This window comes from Dermochelys coriacea, chromosome 11, assembly GCF_009764565.3.
Source record: "Dermochelys coriacea isolate rDerCor1 chromosome 11, rDerCor1.pri.v4, whole genome shotgun sequence".
NCBI lineage: Eukaryota > Metazoa > Chordata > Testudines > Dermochelyidae > Dermochelys > Dermochelys coriacea.
The window spans coordinates 70840205-70856903 of NC_050078.2; the positions used below are offsets into that span (position 1 = coordinate 70840205).

The 16699-nt window shown below is 47.0% G+C and overlaps 1 protein-coding gene across 11 annotated transcripts in view; it reads right to left on the reverse strand.

The window, feature by feature from the left end:
* Positions 1-1982: 1982 nt before the first annotated feature.
* Positions 1983-16699, reverse strand: part of MLPH (melanophilin) — an 87252-nt gene continuing 72535 nt past the window's right edge. For all 11 annotated transcript variants that reach the window (XM_038422189.2, XM_038422188.2, XM_043505733.1 and 8 more), the window contains 6 exons: positions 14601-14756; positions 12923-13015; positions 10618-10710; positions 8928-8985; positions 4816-4913; positions 1983-4023 (listed from right to left, as the gene is read on the reverse strand). In XM_038422189.2, the coding sequence (XP_038278117.1) occupies positions 3997-4023; positions 4816-4913; positions 8928-8985; positions 10618-10710; positions 12923-13015; positions 14601-14756 (525 nt within the window). In that variant the 3' untranslated portion in view covers positions 1983-3996. The remainder of the gene's footprint in view (positions 4024-4815; positions 4914-8927; positions 8986-10617; positions 10711-12922; positions 13016-14600; positions 14757-16699) is intronic.

The following is a 16699-nucleotide window of genomic DNA, read 5'->3' on the forward strand; positions in this document are numbered from 1 at the left end:
AAAGAATCTTGTGGTTTTTGGAGGATCTGACTCAGGATTTTTGAATGTTTCAGGTTGTCAATGCTGCAGGCCTTACTCCTCAATTTCTTGTGGTGGGGTTATAACCCGGCAAATAGACTGTGTTTGTGATGAAGAGCACTATCGGGCAAGTAGAATTGGGTGACATGCTTCATCTGAAAATTTTCTTTTTCAGCAAAAACTGCAGATGCAGGTTAAACGAAACATTTTGTGAAGTTGCATTGATTGAGCCAAGGAAAAAAATAAAATTCCGCAAAAATCAAAAACATTTCATTTCACCTTTTTCAAAATGAAATGTTTCGATAAAGTGCAATATTGAAACAAAACCTTTTATTTTGGGTTGCACAGAACTTTCCGCTTGACCCCAAATTACTTATTTATTTATTTATACTTTTTGGTTTGCTGATTTTTTTGTTTTTCAAAACTGCTAGTGAACCAAAAAGTCAGTTATTTGTACAACACTAAGTGCAACTGAATAAGCTCCAGTGGTGAGAGTATCAATTTCCAAGGAGCAGTTCCTTTTATTTCATAATAACCATGGATATTCTGGTATGGTACCTCTCAATACAGGCATGGCTGACATCCATGAATAAGAGCTATTAAAGTCACTAGGCATCTGGATCCTGAATCCCCGTGCAGCATGATTGCATTCTCTCTATGGCTCCCTTTATACCAGTGGTTTTCAACCCATTTATCCTTGCACATGCAGGTCTCTGTGTTGTGTGGGCCAAATCCACCCTGTATACTACCTGTCTGAGGATGTCACAAGGGCCACAGCTGTGTGCTAATTGGGCCGTGGGTTGAGAACCACGGCTCTACACTGAAAGATCTGTCTTGTTTCCAGGCACCATTGCAAAACCCCAGTGTAAACAAGGTAATGCTGCTAATTGTCACCAGTGTAGCTTATCCTGCTTTCATGCAGAGATACGCTACACCAGTTCAAGACACCATTTACCTTGTCTACAACGGGACTGTATTGGACCAGCTACACTGAAGACTAGAATCAGGGCAAAACCTCAGTGTATGCTTTGCTCAGCTCGAAAAGCTGGTTTCTAAAGGTCTTGGCTACAGTGGCATAGTGGGTGGGATATTTCAGCCAACAGAGCCTTGAAGAGGAAATGTTACTTTATGAAAGTGCTTGTCCTATTCCACAATTGAAAGCGCACTGTAGTGTTGAGAGGCAAAGATATTTCTCATGGAAATGACTGTATAACTGTAGTTAAGCTATATAAATCAACTGTTGTATCCCGCAATTCGTAAGGCAATTGTTAAAGAAAAAATAAACCACAGCCCTTCTGTTTTGTGTATCCAGGAATCCTTTAATGTTTTCAGCTTTACAGCTTGCCGTTTTGAACTCTTCACCAGTTCAGCTGATGGGATTCATGATGAAACCTGCCTGCTTGCAAACTGCATGAGCCCTAATTAGATCACAGCATCTGAATGTGATTTGTTTGGTCTTTCCAGAGGTGTGGCCATTCAAATAAGTAAAGAACTTAATGCACCAATAAATAAAACTTTTTTTTGTTGGGGCAGGGGAAGGGTTATCATAAAGAATTTCTCCTGTTCCTATTTCCTTTTATGCATCGATCCCATTTGTTTATCTGTTGATGTTATGGAAGCTCCTGTGCTTAAAACACAGTAGCATAGGACCCAGATAACAAAACGCAGTCAATAGGGAATGTACAGCATTATTGTTCGACACGTCTCCTCTGTAGCTCCTGAATGAGTGTGAAAACACAGGCTTGTGATCAATGCCAGGTTAATGAATGTATTCTCTCCCTCCCCCCCACCCCCCAATCCTCTATTTCAATGCCACAGCTTCATTTCCTGTACTTTAACAATTGCATTTTGCAAATACGATGCAGTTACACTGACTGGTTAAGTGAGGAAAGTCAACGGCGAGACAGACAATTCTGCCAAGATCAAGAGGGAGGAAGGCGGATGCAAAATGGGGTGCTAGGATCTCCTAACACACAATCGGCTTTATTGTAAGATTCAGCATATGTACAGGTTATAGAGACAGAGGCGGATGAAAGCAGATATATAAAAATGGCCTGAAAGCTACGTTCTGAATAATGCCTTATTTTACATTGCCGAGGTTCGTCATGAGGTTCCGATACACTGGTACTGAACTAAAGGTGAAACTGCACATAGCAGAGGATGTGTTTATAATCAAAGTGGTACTGTATTGTGGCTTTAAAAACCACCAGGGTCCTCAGCTGGTATAAATCTGCATCATTTTATTGACTTCAGTTGAGTTGCCTTACACTAATGAGGATCTGGGTCACTGGGTTATGCTTGATGTCAGCTCAGTGGTGAGATATATACAATTGGTCATCTTATTTTTTTGCAGGGTGCTCTGATGACATGGTAGTGGCTGGAAGTTGGTATCTAACATAGCGGTAATTATTTACAGTGGGCTATACTTATTTCTTGGAACGGCCTAGCCTTATGCCAACTTAAAGAGAACTCAAGATCTCAACTTGGAGTATACTAGTGAGAATGGAAATGACTTCTAAAGGGAATTTGAGACTGTAAGTAGCTTCTACATGAATTATACTAAAAATGATACAGCAGCTGTGGAGAAGTCACATTGGTTCATTTCAGCTATCATGCCCAAGGGTATAAGAACTGTAGGTTGAGGATACAAATACCATTAGTCAGTCACAACTACAGCTAGTCGGAAATTTTTCTTCAAAATGTGTTTTTTTTTACCCCCAAAATGCAATTTTTGTCAAACCAAAATGTTTTGAAAAACATGTTGATTTTGATGAATTTTCTCCACATCCCAAGAAGCATTTTAATAATGTTGAAATGTCCAATTTTGACATATTGGGACTAGAACATTTTGATTTTTCAGTTCAAGATGATTTTTTCGAAAAACTATTTTTTATATCAAAACATTTGAAAGTTTTGCGGTCGAAATGGGAATTTAATGTTTCCGTTTTATTGAAATGAAACGTTTTGATTGACCCCAAACTTTTTTTGGAATTTGGTTCTGCTGGAAATGTTAAAATATTTTGTTTTTGTTCTATTTCAGAAAGGGAAAAATGCCAAAAAGCACAGAATCTCTTGTGAAGTGGTAACTCTGGGTCCTGCCCACTGCTATTTGCAATTACCATGTTAGGTGGCTGCAGGATGTATCTGCAGAGGTTCATGCCTCCGCTCATGACCAAAGCCTAATGCAATGACATGTTACTCACACGAGGATTCACATGGATCATTCTTAAACTAAATGTTTTCATATTAAAATATTGAGGTGGCCTCCAAGCCTCTCTTAGGCAGCTTCTGTCGCTCCTGCCCATGGGGGGAGAGGGGTGAGTGGACAGAAGTTGGACAGCTGCGGAGTGACCTTTGCAAATGTCCAGCAGCACATTTTCAAAGTGTTGGGCTGGGTTTTACCCACGTGACCCCCATTCGAGGCAATGGGGAGTGGGCACCTTAAATCCACTGCAAACTCTTGAATACTGATGGGTCCAATCCCTGACTTCTCTGAACCAACCCAAGAGGAAAGCCAATGTCAGAGTGGAAACTCACTCCACTGAAGCCACCAGAACTACATCCAGCATGTAGCTGGCCCACTGAGTTAACCCTCACAGCTACCAGCCTTGACAACTCTGCTTTCAAATGCAGACAGACATCCTTGTTTCACAGCAATGGAGACTTGCGGAAGAGACATAGTGGGTGTGTGGTGTGACAGCTGGGGCTGCTTTGCCAGACACTGTGGGCTGGAAATCCTGTCAGGAACAGGCAGCAAGTTGGTTGCTTGAGTAGCGAGGTGGAGCCAGAGCTCTGTAAGCACAACTCGGCAGGATTTCCCTGTCCCACAGGACTGCCTCCTCCTCTCTGTCCAGCCCTTCGGGGGGAGAGGAGGCTGGCAGAAAGAAGAGAAAATGTGTTGAGGGAAATAAAGGTGAAGCTCTGAGCTGAGGCCGGGCATTGTTAGTAAAATTGCAGTGTCGGGAAGCTCCATCTTCTTCAGGGTCGATGTGTCACCACAGGTTTCTGCAAGGCACCAAGACACTGAACTGAAAACCTGGGGGCTACAGGATCAAACTCAGGAATCTCACTAATCTCATTTGCTGTTTGCTTCCAGTTTCCCTTCTCCTGCAATCTCCACTCACAGTGGGCTGCCCTCTCTGCCCCTTCCGGAGCAGGAGATGAAGCCACCAGTATGGCTCCCGGGGGAGATGTACCCCTGGAAGATCCAACTGCCTCCTTTCATCATGCCCATGTCATAGTCTCCTGTGTGTTGCTGACCTTGGGATCAGCTCTGCACTCAACAGCTCAATTTCTTGCCTCCTGGGCTCCAGTGACTGCACACTGGCTAAGGGTGGGCAGGCTGAACCACACCACAGAGGAGTGGTTGCTGGTCTCTGGGCACCACTGGTGTCTCATAGGTTTCAGCAGTGGACCCCCATGGAGGCACCATGCACATTTAGACCGACATCAGAGGGGTGAAATACTCAGTAATACAGGGTTTACTAAGACTTCTGTGCTAATTGATGTTAGTGAAATGCCCAGACCCTATATGGCTGATCAGCAAGAACTCTAAGCAACCCTCCGCTCCTTTCAACCCTCAGTGTAAGGGGGTGGAAATCTGGCACTAAGGAGCAGGACAGGACAGGACCCCCAGCTGCAGGAATGATCGCTTTGCACACCCCTCCCACACCACTTGGGTGCTGCCCTGAGCTGAGCCAGACCAGAGAATGGCAGCCCTGATCGGCTTCCTGACTCTGCAGATTGCAACCCCTCCAATCACGTGTCGGGTCAATAAGTGAGAGTCTGGAAGGTTACCGCGAAGATGCGATCTGCTTTCCTGTTCTTCCCATTGGGGTTCCTTTGTGTCAAAGAGCCTCGGTAAATGGAGTTCCGACCAAAGGATTCATTGCTATCTTTACAAAAATAAAAGATAAAATAGCTTACATTGGTGGTGTTGATCTAGATCACGCGTGAGTGACTAGGAAATGCACCTGGATCTTTTGAAATAGCTTCCTTACACTGCTCTGGGCCTGAGTCTCCTCTGACCTACAGCAATTTTACACTGGTGTGTAATCAGTGAGTTACTCCCAATTTACACTACTGTAAACCAGAAGAGAATTAGACCCTTCATATTGGAGGCAAACAGCCCATGAGTCAGGTCATATTCCACATCAGTCAGAGGTGTCAATTACTCACTGAGCTACCGTTGTTATTTCCATTCATAATTCAGTATATACATTTCATGAATGTGCCTGAACAATTCAACCAACAGCCTGCTGGTTATTCAGGCAGCAGCTCACCTCAGTGTACTCATTATTCTATAGGTGACTCCTGATTTATATTTGTACATTCCCCCTCTTCCCATTCAGGAAAACAGTATGACTCCACCTTGGAGACTATCTGAGATGCAGCTTCACAGAACCTATTACAGTAGAGTGTCCAGCTATCCTGGACGCAGCTTGATAATTTCTCAGAACAGGTTCTTGGCCAGCATAGACAAGAGGCAACTCAGGGTGTTCAGGGTGCAGGTGAGAGCACCATGTGGCTGTCTTACAGCAGGACTGTACTGTCTGCATGTGGAAATGTAACTCCCAACTAAAGGCCTGATTCTCCTTGACTTTGCTTCTGTGTAGCCTTTATGCCAGTGGCTTCTCTTGTGACCTGGTGCCATGACTGCGGTGGGACCAGGTCAAACTCAGTAAGACAGTCAGAGAAATAACAGCAACTCTTGACTTGTGCTCAAATATTCCAGGCACCTTCATTACTGCTGTTCAGAGTAGACATGAGAGTGCCTAAGCACCACAGCGGGTGCATTAGAAACATAAGGGGCCAGATCTTCTGTCCCTCCCATGCCCCCTGCAGCACAGAAGGGACTGCTGTACGGCAGCAGCTGGGGATTCTCCTAGCATAGGGATCCTCAGCTGGCACGGCTGCTCTGACATATGGGGTTGTGCTGGGGCAGGGCTGTGGTTCCTTGGGAGCCACTCTCCACCAGCCTCAGCGTGAGGTGCACATACTGTCCATAAGAGCACTGCAGATGGGGAAGGAGAATTCCCCTGGCAGAGGAACAGCACAGGGCTGCTGGGGGGGGGGGGGTTAGGGGAGGAGGGATAGCATTGGCCTGCTAAACCCAGGGTTGTAAGTTCAAAATCTCGGGCAAAAATTGGGGATTGGTCCTGCTTTGAGCAGGGGGTTGGACTAGATGACCTCCTGAGGTCCCTTCCAATCCTCATATTCTATGTGGCTCCTCCCTCAGAGGCCCTGCATAGGTGCTTGCTGGGGCTGGAGGAGAGGTACTGGGCTGGAAGGGGCGTAGATTAGCTGCTATGGCCATTCTGGGCTGTAAACAGCTCATAGGCAGCCCTTGGGAGGCTGCTGGAGCTTAGAGCAGGCCCCCTGCAGCAGCCCAGAAATAAGATGGCAGACAAGGGGCTTAGAACCAGCTTTGCCCATCCACCCCCTGGGGTGCATCTTTTGCACTGTGCTTCTAGGAGCCCTCTGCTCAAAAGAACAAAGGCTCACGTACACACTACGGCTGGGTTCTGCTTCCACAAGGTATTTCCAGTATCACGCTGGTCAGAGAAATGGCTGCTCTTTGAAAGCAGGGCTGCCTTTACTCTCCTGCAACGATCCCACAGCAAATCTAGTCAGTTCACAAGATCAGGCAAGGTCTGCACTGCCAGCTCAACCTGCTGGCTGGCTAAATATCGAGCCAAGTCCCCTCGGCCTCATGCCTCATCATTAACAAGAAAGGTGCTGGAACTAGGAAGTAGCTGATGATGTTGCGAATACAGGAGTGGAATGGAATGGAATAGACTGGCACTGGAGTGGGGCCAGGGATACAGACTTGTTTCTGTTAAACTAAGTCAGGATTCAAAAGGGATATCCCTGAGGAAATGCCGCCGTTCAGGAACCACTGTTCTGATCCTGACTGCACACTCAATTTTAAACGATCAAGGGTTTTTCTTTTAAAATCTATTTGCTGGAGGTCCTTAGCGACCGAGAAAGACAAACACAACATTCTGCATAAAAACCGCAGTACCATTGAAACACAGACTTGGGTTCCTACGCTTAAAGCATCAGACAAAGCGGGGGTATCATCTCCAATTCTCCCTTCCTGCACTCAGAGCAGAGAAGCTGGTGGGCTCTCTGGTTCTCACGCGGGCTCTGCTCCTGGCAGACCTTGCAAACACCTCTAGTGATAGGAAAGTCCTCGGGAGTGCTGGAGCTGCGCAAAATGCATCGGGGGGAAGGGGAGGGGGAGGAACAAAGGGAGCCTTACAAGAGCTTTTTGTTGTCCTCCCCGGCCCAGTTCTGGGAACAGCTCAGCCCCTGTTATGCCTGCCTACACTGGAGGAGCTGGGAGGGATCCTCTGCTGCACAGTTCAGTCACCTTCAGCGACTTTCTGCACCACTGAAACCTTAGCATAGGTCAGGATCTGGCCCCACATTGGGCACTGAAGCTCCCAATAGCAGGTTAATTACTTCAATTCCTTGGTAAAGGGTCACAATGGGCCCAAATCCCCTTGGGGTAAGCATATGCCACTTCGCTGATTTCCAAAGAGTGGGGCACAGTTACAGCAGGGCTGAGTGTGGCCCATTTTTATGGTGTATGGCTGCATCCGAAACCCCAGCTACAGGGGTTCGTTCCTCAGCGAGGCACAGACTGGCCAACTGGGCTTCACTGCGGCATATGGGAGCAAAGTGTAAACTCCCATTGGTTAGCCCGCCGCATTGAGGAGGACTGCATGGTACACGGTGTTATGGAAACTTCCTTAGCATGAGCAAGTCCCCCTCTGAACTCCCGACATCCCTACAAACCCAGAAACAGCAGGCTTAATGAGGCAGCTTTTTGAATCTCTATATAATCTCCCATTCACTCTCGCCTCGTTCCAATTTCCACTATCTGCGTCCTTCCCTGCACAACCTTGCACGTCATTGACCTGAGGGGAGAGTGGCAAGGAGATACAGAGTCATTCTGTTTCTCTGTGGGGGCGCCTGGGGGATTAGACTCCTGCCCTGACGTCAGCTGATTGCCCCATCGCTCTATCTGCATGCCAGGAGTGCAGCACCCCGGTTATCTGGCTGCCCTTTCAGGGGAAGAGCTGATGACTCCTCTTCACCAACAAAGAGAAGGGACCTTGCCCCCTGTGAGATGCAGATCAAGAAATGTGCCTTGCAATTCACTTTTAATGGGGGGGGGGGGAAGAGAATGATAAATTCATTCTCTGTATTAAATGATTGCTTTTCCCTTTCCTCGCCGCTCCTTCCCCTACTCAGCACTTATCTAGAAGGAGAACAGCTCTTTCTTCAATCCCTCCTGCAAGCTTATGATTCAAGATAAGAGAGAAGTAGAAAAATCATTTCCTAATGGCTCTTGCTGCTAGCTGCCAGGGCATAACATATCCAGAGACCTTCCCATCGCACGGCCACGGCTGCTGGATTTCAGGTCTTCATCTTCTTTGAGACACCTCTAGCTGCTGTAGTGCAGATGTCCCTGGGCTGGGTGAGGCAATGGCTCCTGCTCCCGGAGAAGAGGTCAGAATGGTGACAGTCCGGGGACTGTAAAGACACTCACTTAGAGGAAAAACCCACAAGGGGAGTGGCAAATACCGTAGACATGAGGAGGTGGGGGAATACTGACAATCTGTATTTCCTTAGGGGAGTGAAGAGTACAGAATCCCGTTCTCTGCTGGGAGGGGGCCAGGAAGATTTTTTAGCCTTTGCCTCAATCTGGCCACTGGACTCTACTTCCTTCCCAGATCCCGCAGGCCTATTTCTAAAACCCCACTCCCCTGCCATTGCCATACCAGCTCCCTGGCTGAAAAAGATGGCTGGAGGCCGGACAGCCGTGACTTACAGCCCCCACAAGGTGGGACATGACCCCCACCCTTTCCTCAGACACAAGCAGAGAGCACAAGTTTTACCGGCAATTTCAAGGGAACTGTTGAATTTTCTCCTTAACACCTGTGGCACAGACATTACCTAGAAGAGAAAGGAGAAGAGTTGTTGTTAATCTCTGGGACTGTGTCCTTTCTCTCAAAGCACTGTATGAGGGGGCCAGTGGATAGCCTTAAAGCTAGGCTTTCTTCCTGTGTTTAGGAAAGATACCAATCTCCAGCATGCCTTCACATGCCCATCCCGGTCAGAATCAGTCAGCGGAGCGTGTACCGGTGGGAACGCAGTGTTTACTACCTGACTGTACCCAGAATACACGGGGGCGGGATACACAAGGGGAAAAAGCAAAGTAAAGATCATTGTTTAATTCTTCCCCAAAGCAAAACTCCATTTGACAAGAGAAATCCTGACAGCCCTCCTGGAACTAATTCTAGTGCTACCTTAGATGGCACTTTGTTAGCCTTAAGGTGAATGGTTAGGAGGCTGTGCACCATACAGAAGTCTGCATTCTCCAGAGGTTAAGAGATATTATTGCACATTCAGAATGAAAATAATGCAGCATTGGTAACAGGTACCAGATTTGTGGCCTTATAGTCAGCTACCGAACAGCTAGCACCAGTGCAAACTTCCCTAAGCGGCTATACCGTTAGGTCTCAGCTCTGAGCCGGAGTAATCGCTTTGGCCCCGAATCAACAAAGCATTTACGCGTCTGCTTAAGTCGACTCCTATTCAGCCATGCTCGTAAGCACATGTTTTGCTGACCAGGGATAATTTGGGTCTGTGGCCCAGTGGCTACCTCACAACACTCCTGGTGGCCCCAGAACGGTCCTGCATGCAGTCCCTCCTCTCTGTTTCCCTTCTTGGATCCCCAAATAAACTCCATGCAGGGTTTCCCCAGCCCTTCTTGGGGTCTGATTTATTAACTCAAAGCTCAGAACTAAACACCCTTCAGCGGGGTATAGCCCAAATGCCCTGGTCTGGTCAGAGCCCTTCCTGCCTTAGCAAGCTACGCCCAGCCCTTCCTAGCTTCAGCCATTCCCCTGGTCTCAGGGTCTGCAGTCTCACTACCGCCCCCAGAGCTTCTGCTCATAGAATCATAGAATATCAGGGTTGGAAGGGACCTCAGGAGGACATCTAGTCCAACCCACTGCTCAAAGCAGGACCAATCCCCAACTAAATCATCCCAGCCAGGGCTTTGTCAAGCCTGACCTTAAAAACCTCAAAGGAAGAAGATTCCACCACCTCCCTAGGTAACGCATTCCAGTGCTTCACCACCCTCTTCACTGCAGCCATCTTCTGCAGGAAATTCCCTGGTTCCCTTCAGGCAAGGCTCATCCTGTTATCAGGGTTGGCTTGGTCCCAAACTCTCCAGCCCAAGGCAAGCCACCCTCCTATAGGGCCCTTTATGTATGAGAGGACAGTATTACTGGCCTTTCTGCCGAGTCTGCGAACAGCAGCTGCCAATTATTGACTGTGATGAATCTGTGACATGGACACATGTCCGTTAGGAATTGGCTGAGTCCCCCAAGCCCATTTCACACAGGCTATTTGATGCCTCTTCAAAGGGTAGCGGCCAGAATCACTCCAGACTCAGCTTATGTTCAGATAGGTGACTTAGAGGAGAAAGGCTTTCCAGACCATTCCTGAGCAGACTACCCAAGGTTTCTCTGGTTTGTTTTAATCACCTCCTTGACAGCCAGGAGACATCTGTATACTCACTTTGAAGTCATTTGGCGATGCCATCTCTGAAGAGTCTGTACTTTGATCCCCTTGACTGCTACCTGCGTTCCTGGGAGGCTGGAGCATAAACAGCTTGGAACAGAAGAAATGTAAAAGATTTCTATGACTTCTTCAGTGCCAAAAGACAAGTGAGAGGCACAGCTGTCCATTGGGCTGACCATAGCAGCTGGGACATTTGCAGCACTGTTTCTCCATGGCAGCTCATCCTCCATGGTGATATCGAGGGACCTATGAGTTACATTAACTGACTGCTTAAAGAGTGACATTGAGCAAATAGCTGATCCTGTGGGTAGGGCACTGGGTTAGAGCTCAGGAGTCCTGGGTTCTTGTCCCAGCCCTGCTACTAACCTGTGAGGTAACTTTGGGTAAATCACGTCACCTCTTTGTTTCCCCTCCCAATGTTTGACTGTCTTGTCTATTTAGATTGTAATAAGTATGTCCCTTGAGCTCTTGATGCCAACTGGCAGAGTGCATAAGGGTTACAGGAAGCTCCGGGGTCTGGCATTTACATTCTGGTTCATCAAAGTGTCATGTGAGGTGTTTACAGAAAGCCAGTGTCACACTGGTCATCAATGTCATTGTGAAATGCGTGTGCATGTGTTGAGGAAGGAGTTACATACTTACACTAAAAATTATGTTCTTAAGGTCTAGGGACTGGCCACCAGCAAAGATGAAAAGCAGGTTTTCTCTCAGACAAGAATCATTTATCGGTCTGTTTACATGTAAATTAAGTCTTGCTTGGTTCACACTGGGCCTCCATTCACAAGCCTGAGCTGAATGCTAATGAAGGATTGTGGAATCTTCATAGAGAGGAAATATACAGGAAGAGGAAAACAGCAAGAGTTTGTCTGCTGAGGGGCAATACACTGAACTTCTGAAACCATATCTGAGGTACATATGAAATTCTGTGCATTCCTTCAGTTTGTGAGGACAACCTATCAGCAGGCTTGATCCTATGAGAAGGGATCCCAACCAAACCAGCTAAAAACACTAGGGAAAGTACTTGGGGTAAGTACGCTTTCTTGGAGGAGATAGGGGAATACTTCGTCAGTTACTTTTTGGCTCCAGAAAGCACATTATGATTTTGTTTTACTTGTTTCCAATATCCTTTTCCACTCTCATTTGAATCTCTGTTCTGTGATAATAAACATGTCCTTGTTTTCACTATAGAGAGAGAGAGGGAGAGAGCTAACGCTGTGGTGATGCTGAGTTCCATCCTGCACGGGTATGTGCTGTTCCTTTGGGAGTGTTGTGAGAATTCAGTGGAGCAGAGGTGGGGGACTGCAGAGGGCTTGGTGTGTGCCCATTGCTCACCTGCACAGAGACAGCGAGGCCTGCAGAGGCCTGGCAGGTAGTGCTTGTGTTGCCAGAGGTTGGTGATTTCAGGGAGCTGATCTACAGAAGGTGTAAACCAGACTGCTTCCCACTAAGGGCACGTGGTACCTCCCAACCCTGGCTACTCTGGGGGAGTGTCACAGTATGGTTTTAGGGGCAGAGCTTGTCTTGTACTGTGTGTATGTGTACAGTGCCTAGCCCAGTGGTGTCCTGGGACCTCTAAGCACCACCACAATTCCAATAACAACAGCCAGGAGATAAAATCCCCTTTTACAACATGGATCTCAGCTGCCCTTGGCCGACTGATCCTAAGAAGGTGGGAAAGTTCTCGTATCCCAATTTTAAGGGGTGGTATGCTGACATGCCAGCAGTTGCTGCAGATGAGGAGCTCATGTCTAAAATGAATGGGGAAAACTGAAGATTTCCTGTGACAGATGGTTGGGATTTCTTTCTTATAAAGAAGGAGACAGTGTGCAGTAAACGAGTTCCTTATGAACATAGGGCAAGGGGCATAGGGGATAGCACAGCAGCCCAGAATTATGTAAATATATGTGCAGTGTCTAGAGCACTGGAGTGGGACTCAGGAGACCTGGCTTCTATTTCCTGCCCTGCCACTGGCCTGCTGGGTGACCTTGGGCAAGTCACTTCCCTATCTGTGCCTCAGTTTCCCCATATGTAAGAGGGGAATAATGCTACTGCCCTCCTTTGCAAAATACTTTGAGAGATACTGATGGCAAGTGCTGTAAAAGAGCTAGGGACTGTTATCACAGAGCTGTTTTGTTTATATTGTATGTAGGACAGCACTTGGGTTAAGGATCTGATGCAGGAACTGGCAGGGGAGGCTTTTAGTGCTGGGTTATGCAGGCAGTCAGACCAGATGGTCATAACCGTCCCTTCTGGCGTTAACATCTGAATGCTGGGTATGTCCTCTGCAGGCAGACACACTCACCTGTGTGCTGTATTTCTTCTTTGGCTTTTCCACTGGTTTCACTGTCAGCCCAGCAGCACTAAGAGCTGCAATTCGAGACTCTATATTGGAAACCTAAGAGAAAAAATGCACATAACTTCCCACAGGTGCACCCCCAGAAATGACCACGGGAGGTGGGCAGATCTCAATCACCACTAATCCCTCTGGAGCCACCTCCGCTGCAGCCACTGGCCCCAGTGCCTCGCCCGCCAGGTCCATGCCACCCTCAGCCCCCTCTGGGTTGGAGACTGAGCCCACCCTGCACTCCTTCTGCAGCAGTGGCTCCTGTTCCCTGGGGACTGAGTGCAGCTCTCCGCTCTGGGTGTTGCAACCTAGTGCATAGCATTGCAGCGCCATTCAGGTTTGGCTCAACCACTCCTCTATAGATGGAAACTGTCATAAATATAAAGGGAAGGCTAACCACCTTTAAATCCCTCCAGGCCAGAGGAAAAAACCCTTTCACCTGTAAAGGGTTAAGAAGCTAAAGATAACCTCGCTGGCACCTGACCAAAATGACCAATGAGGAGACACGATACTTTCAAAGCTGGGGTGGGGGGAACAAAGGGTTCTCTCTGTGTGTTGCCTTTGGCAGAACAGAGCAGGAATGCAGGTCAGAACTCCTGTAAAGGGTTAATAAGCAATCTAGTTAGATTTGCGTTAGATTCTGTTTTGTTTAAATGGCTGATAAAATAAGCTGTGCTGAATGGAATGTATATTCCGGTTTTTGTGTCTTTTTGTAACTTAAGGTTTTGCGTAGAGGGATTCTCTATGCTTTGAATCTGATTACCCTGTAAGGTATTTACCATCCTGATTTTACAGAGGTGATTCTTTTACTTTTTCTTCAATTAAAATTCTTCTTTTAAGATCCTGATTGCTTTTTCCTTGTTCTTAAGATCCAAAGGTTTGGGTCTGTGTTCACCTATGCAAATTGGTGAGGATTTTTATCAAGCCTTCCCCAGGAAAGGGGGTGTAGGGCTTGGGGGGATTTTGGGGGGAAAGACGTTTCCAAGTGGGCTCTTTCCCGGTTATATTTTGTTAGACGCTTGGTGGTGGCAGCAATAAAGTCCAGAGACAAAAGGTAAAATAGTTTGTACCTTGGGGAAGTTTTAACCTAAGCTGGTAAAAATAAGCTTGGGGGTTTTTCATGCATGTCCCCACATCTGTACCCTAGAGTTCAGAGTGGGGAAGGAACTTCGACAGAGACAGAAGGGCAGATGGGCCAAATTTGATTGGTGTTGTGACCTAGAGAATGGGGGTCGTGGCGCCAGTCAGCTTTGGCCTGCCTACCCCTCCAGACAGGCCAAACCTGAATGGCACTGTATCCCCCACCTGCAGGTTGCGATACCACTCGGTTTGGGGGCCCTCGGCAAATTGCCTGCAACTTCCCTGCTGCCAGTGATACACACCATGCGTATGGCTGTGAACACCACTGTAAATATGGCAGTGTAAAGGAAATGCTCATTCAGAGTTTATTTTCTTACTGAGTAAATGATGAAGCATTCAGTGGTTGGTCCAGCACTGTGTTTGTACAGTGCCTAGCACAGCTGGGGGTCTGGTCTACGACTACAGCCCCTAGGCACTACCATCATACAAATAAATAACAATGCAAGAACTAGCCTGACCTTGCTGGATCACCCACTTTGCATAACTGAGCTATTACCTCGCTCTCGGCACGCTGCATCTGCACGGCCGCTGATGCCACTTTGTCCTCCAGCTCTGACAGCTCGGAGTCTGTGGTCCCGCTGTGCCGTGCACGTTCCTCCAGGTCCCTCGGGGTTTGGTCCAGCCCAGATGTCTTTCCAGCAGTCATGCAGACCTGAAAAAAAGTCATCGTGTGACTCACCTCGCAGTCAGGCATCGTCTGTTCTGCCGTCTTCCCATTCTAACCCCCGCTGCGGTGACACAGGCTGCTCTCTTTTGCTAGTTAGACAGTCCTCAGGTTACCATAGACTCAGCCCCAGATAGTCTCCATGACTGGAGAGGTCAGCGCTGTATAACTACAAACTTCTCTTTTGCTGAACAGTCTGTACCTTTGGACTCCTGCGGGGCTTCCTTCCTCTAAGTGACAGGGCCATTTCCTCCCCTTTGCTATTTTTCAAAAGCAATTATCGCTATGGCGAAGTGGTAAAAGCTCCTGAAATACCAGGACAAAACGCCACGAGCTGAATGCGTGGTGTCAGCGCCCAAATAAGGATCTTCATGTCGTGCATTGAGACTAGGAGGTAGGCACTTAGAAACAACTGCAGGCTGCTGTGTCCTGCTGTAGCATGCTTGCAAGGAGAGGAGAGAGCGAACAACACTGCCAGGCTGTGAATGCCTCCTGTCTTCTGTAGCTGTGTCTGGATCTGCCGAAGAGCAATGTGCGGTATAGAGATGCTACACTTTGGGAGCTGGAGGTGTAATTAACTCACCAGTCCCTATCTATAGCATCCTTATGTTCTGAAAATACATTTTTGGGTAGGGATTCCTCCATGTGCCTGCCAACAAGGTGTTGCATTCATGTGCTGACTGGGGTATATTTGAAGATATGTGTAAACATTTCTTTCTAGATAAAGGGGTTAAAGAAACATTATTACTCATCCTAATACACCATTTGATTACAACTACGTTTTCGCTTATTACCACGAATAACGCTTATTCTTGATGACTCCCATCAAATTCTAAAAAGAAAATTGGTTTACTTGATTTTGAGAGAGATTTTCATTAAAATGTACATCATTTTATTGTTAGGTTTCAGAGTAGCAGCTGTGATAGTCTGTATTCACAAAAGGAAAAGGAGTACTTGTGGCACCTTAGAGACTAACAAATTTATTTGAGCATAAGCTTTCGTGAGCTATAGCTCACTTCATCGGATGCATTGTTGTAGCTTTTGATATTATTATAGGTCCAGTACAACCAATTTCGGACACTGTCTTTTTGGTCTGTGTTTGTACAGTGCCTGGCACAATGATATCCTGATTAGGGCTGGTCGGCACTATTGTAATACACCTAATAAATACAGGACAGTGCCCAGCACAGTGAGGTCCTGCTTAAGGCTATGATTTTGGCATGGAAAACTGTTGGTAAATTTCACGGCAGAGGTGCTGGAAACAATCACGGAAAGTCACCGAATAATGTTTTTTTCTCTACGTCAACATACGCAAGAGTATAGTGGAGGTTTTTGGAAGATAAGGCCCGTGGGGGGGAGGGGTTGGAGAGGAAGCCTACTCGACACTTACCCCAGAGGGCAGTTCCTGTCCTGGAGGGCTGGGCCCTGCTTCCTGCTCTGGGTGTTCCAATCTAGCACATAGGGTCACAACGCCACTTAGGTTTGGCCCAGCTGCTCCTCAGTCTCCATTTATGGAGGTGCTGCCGGGCCAAACCTGAATGGTTCTGTGACGCCATGCGCTGGGTTGCAATGTCACTTGGTTTGGGAGCCTAATCAAACGTGTTTTTATAGCTGTTTCCAAGATGTCAATGATTTTATTCAAATTCAAGATTTCCATGATAAAACTGTAACCAGGTCTGGTTCATGCCTGGGGTTCCTAGGCACCATTGTAAAACACCTAATAAATAATATACAGGGCCTAACCTTATGAGAACATAAAAACATAAGAACATGGTACATTCATACGGATGAATACTTATCGAACACTTGATTCTAAGTGTTATGTTAAACAGAAGTACCACTACTACCTTGATACCCACAAGGACCGAGTCAACCTAGACATCTGATTGTACAAGACATTAATAACTAATATGCAAAATAGCCCTATTAAA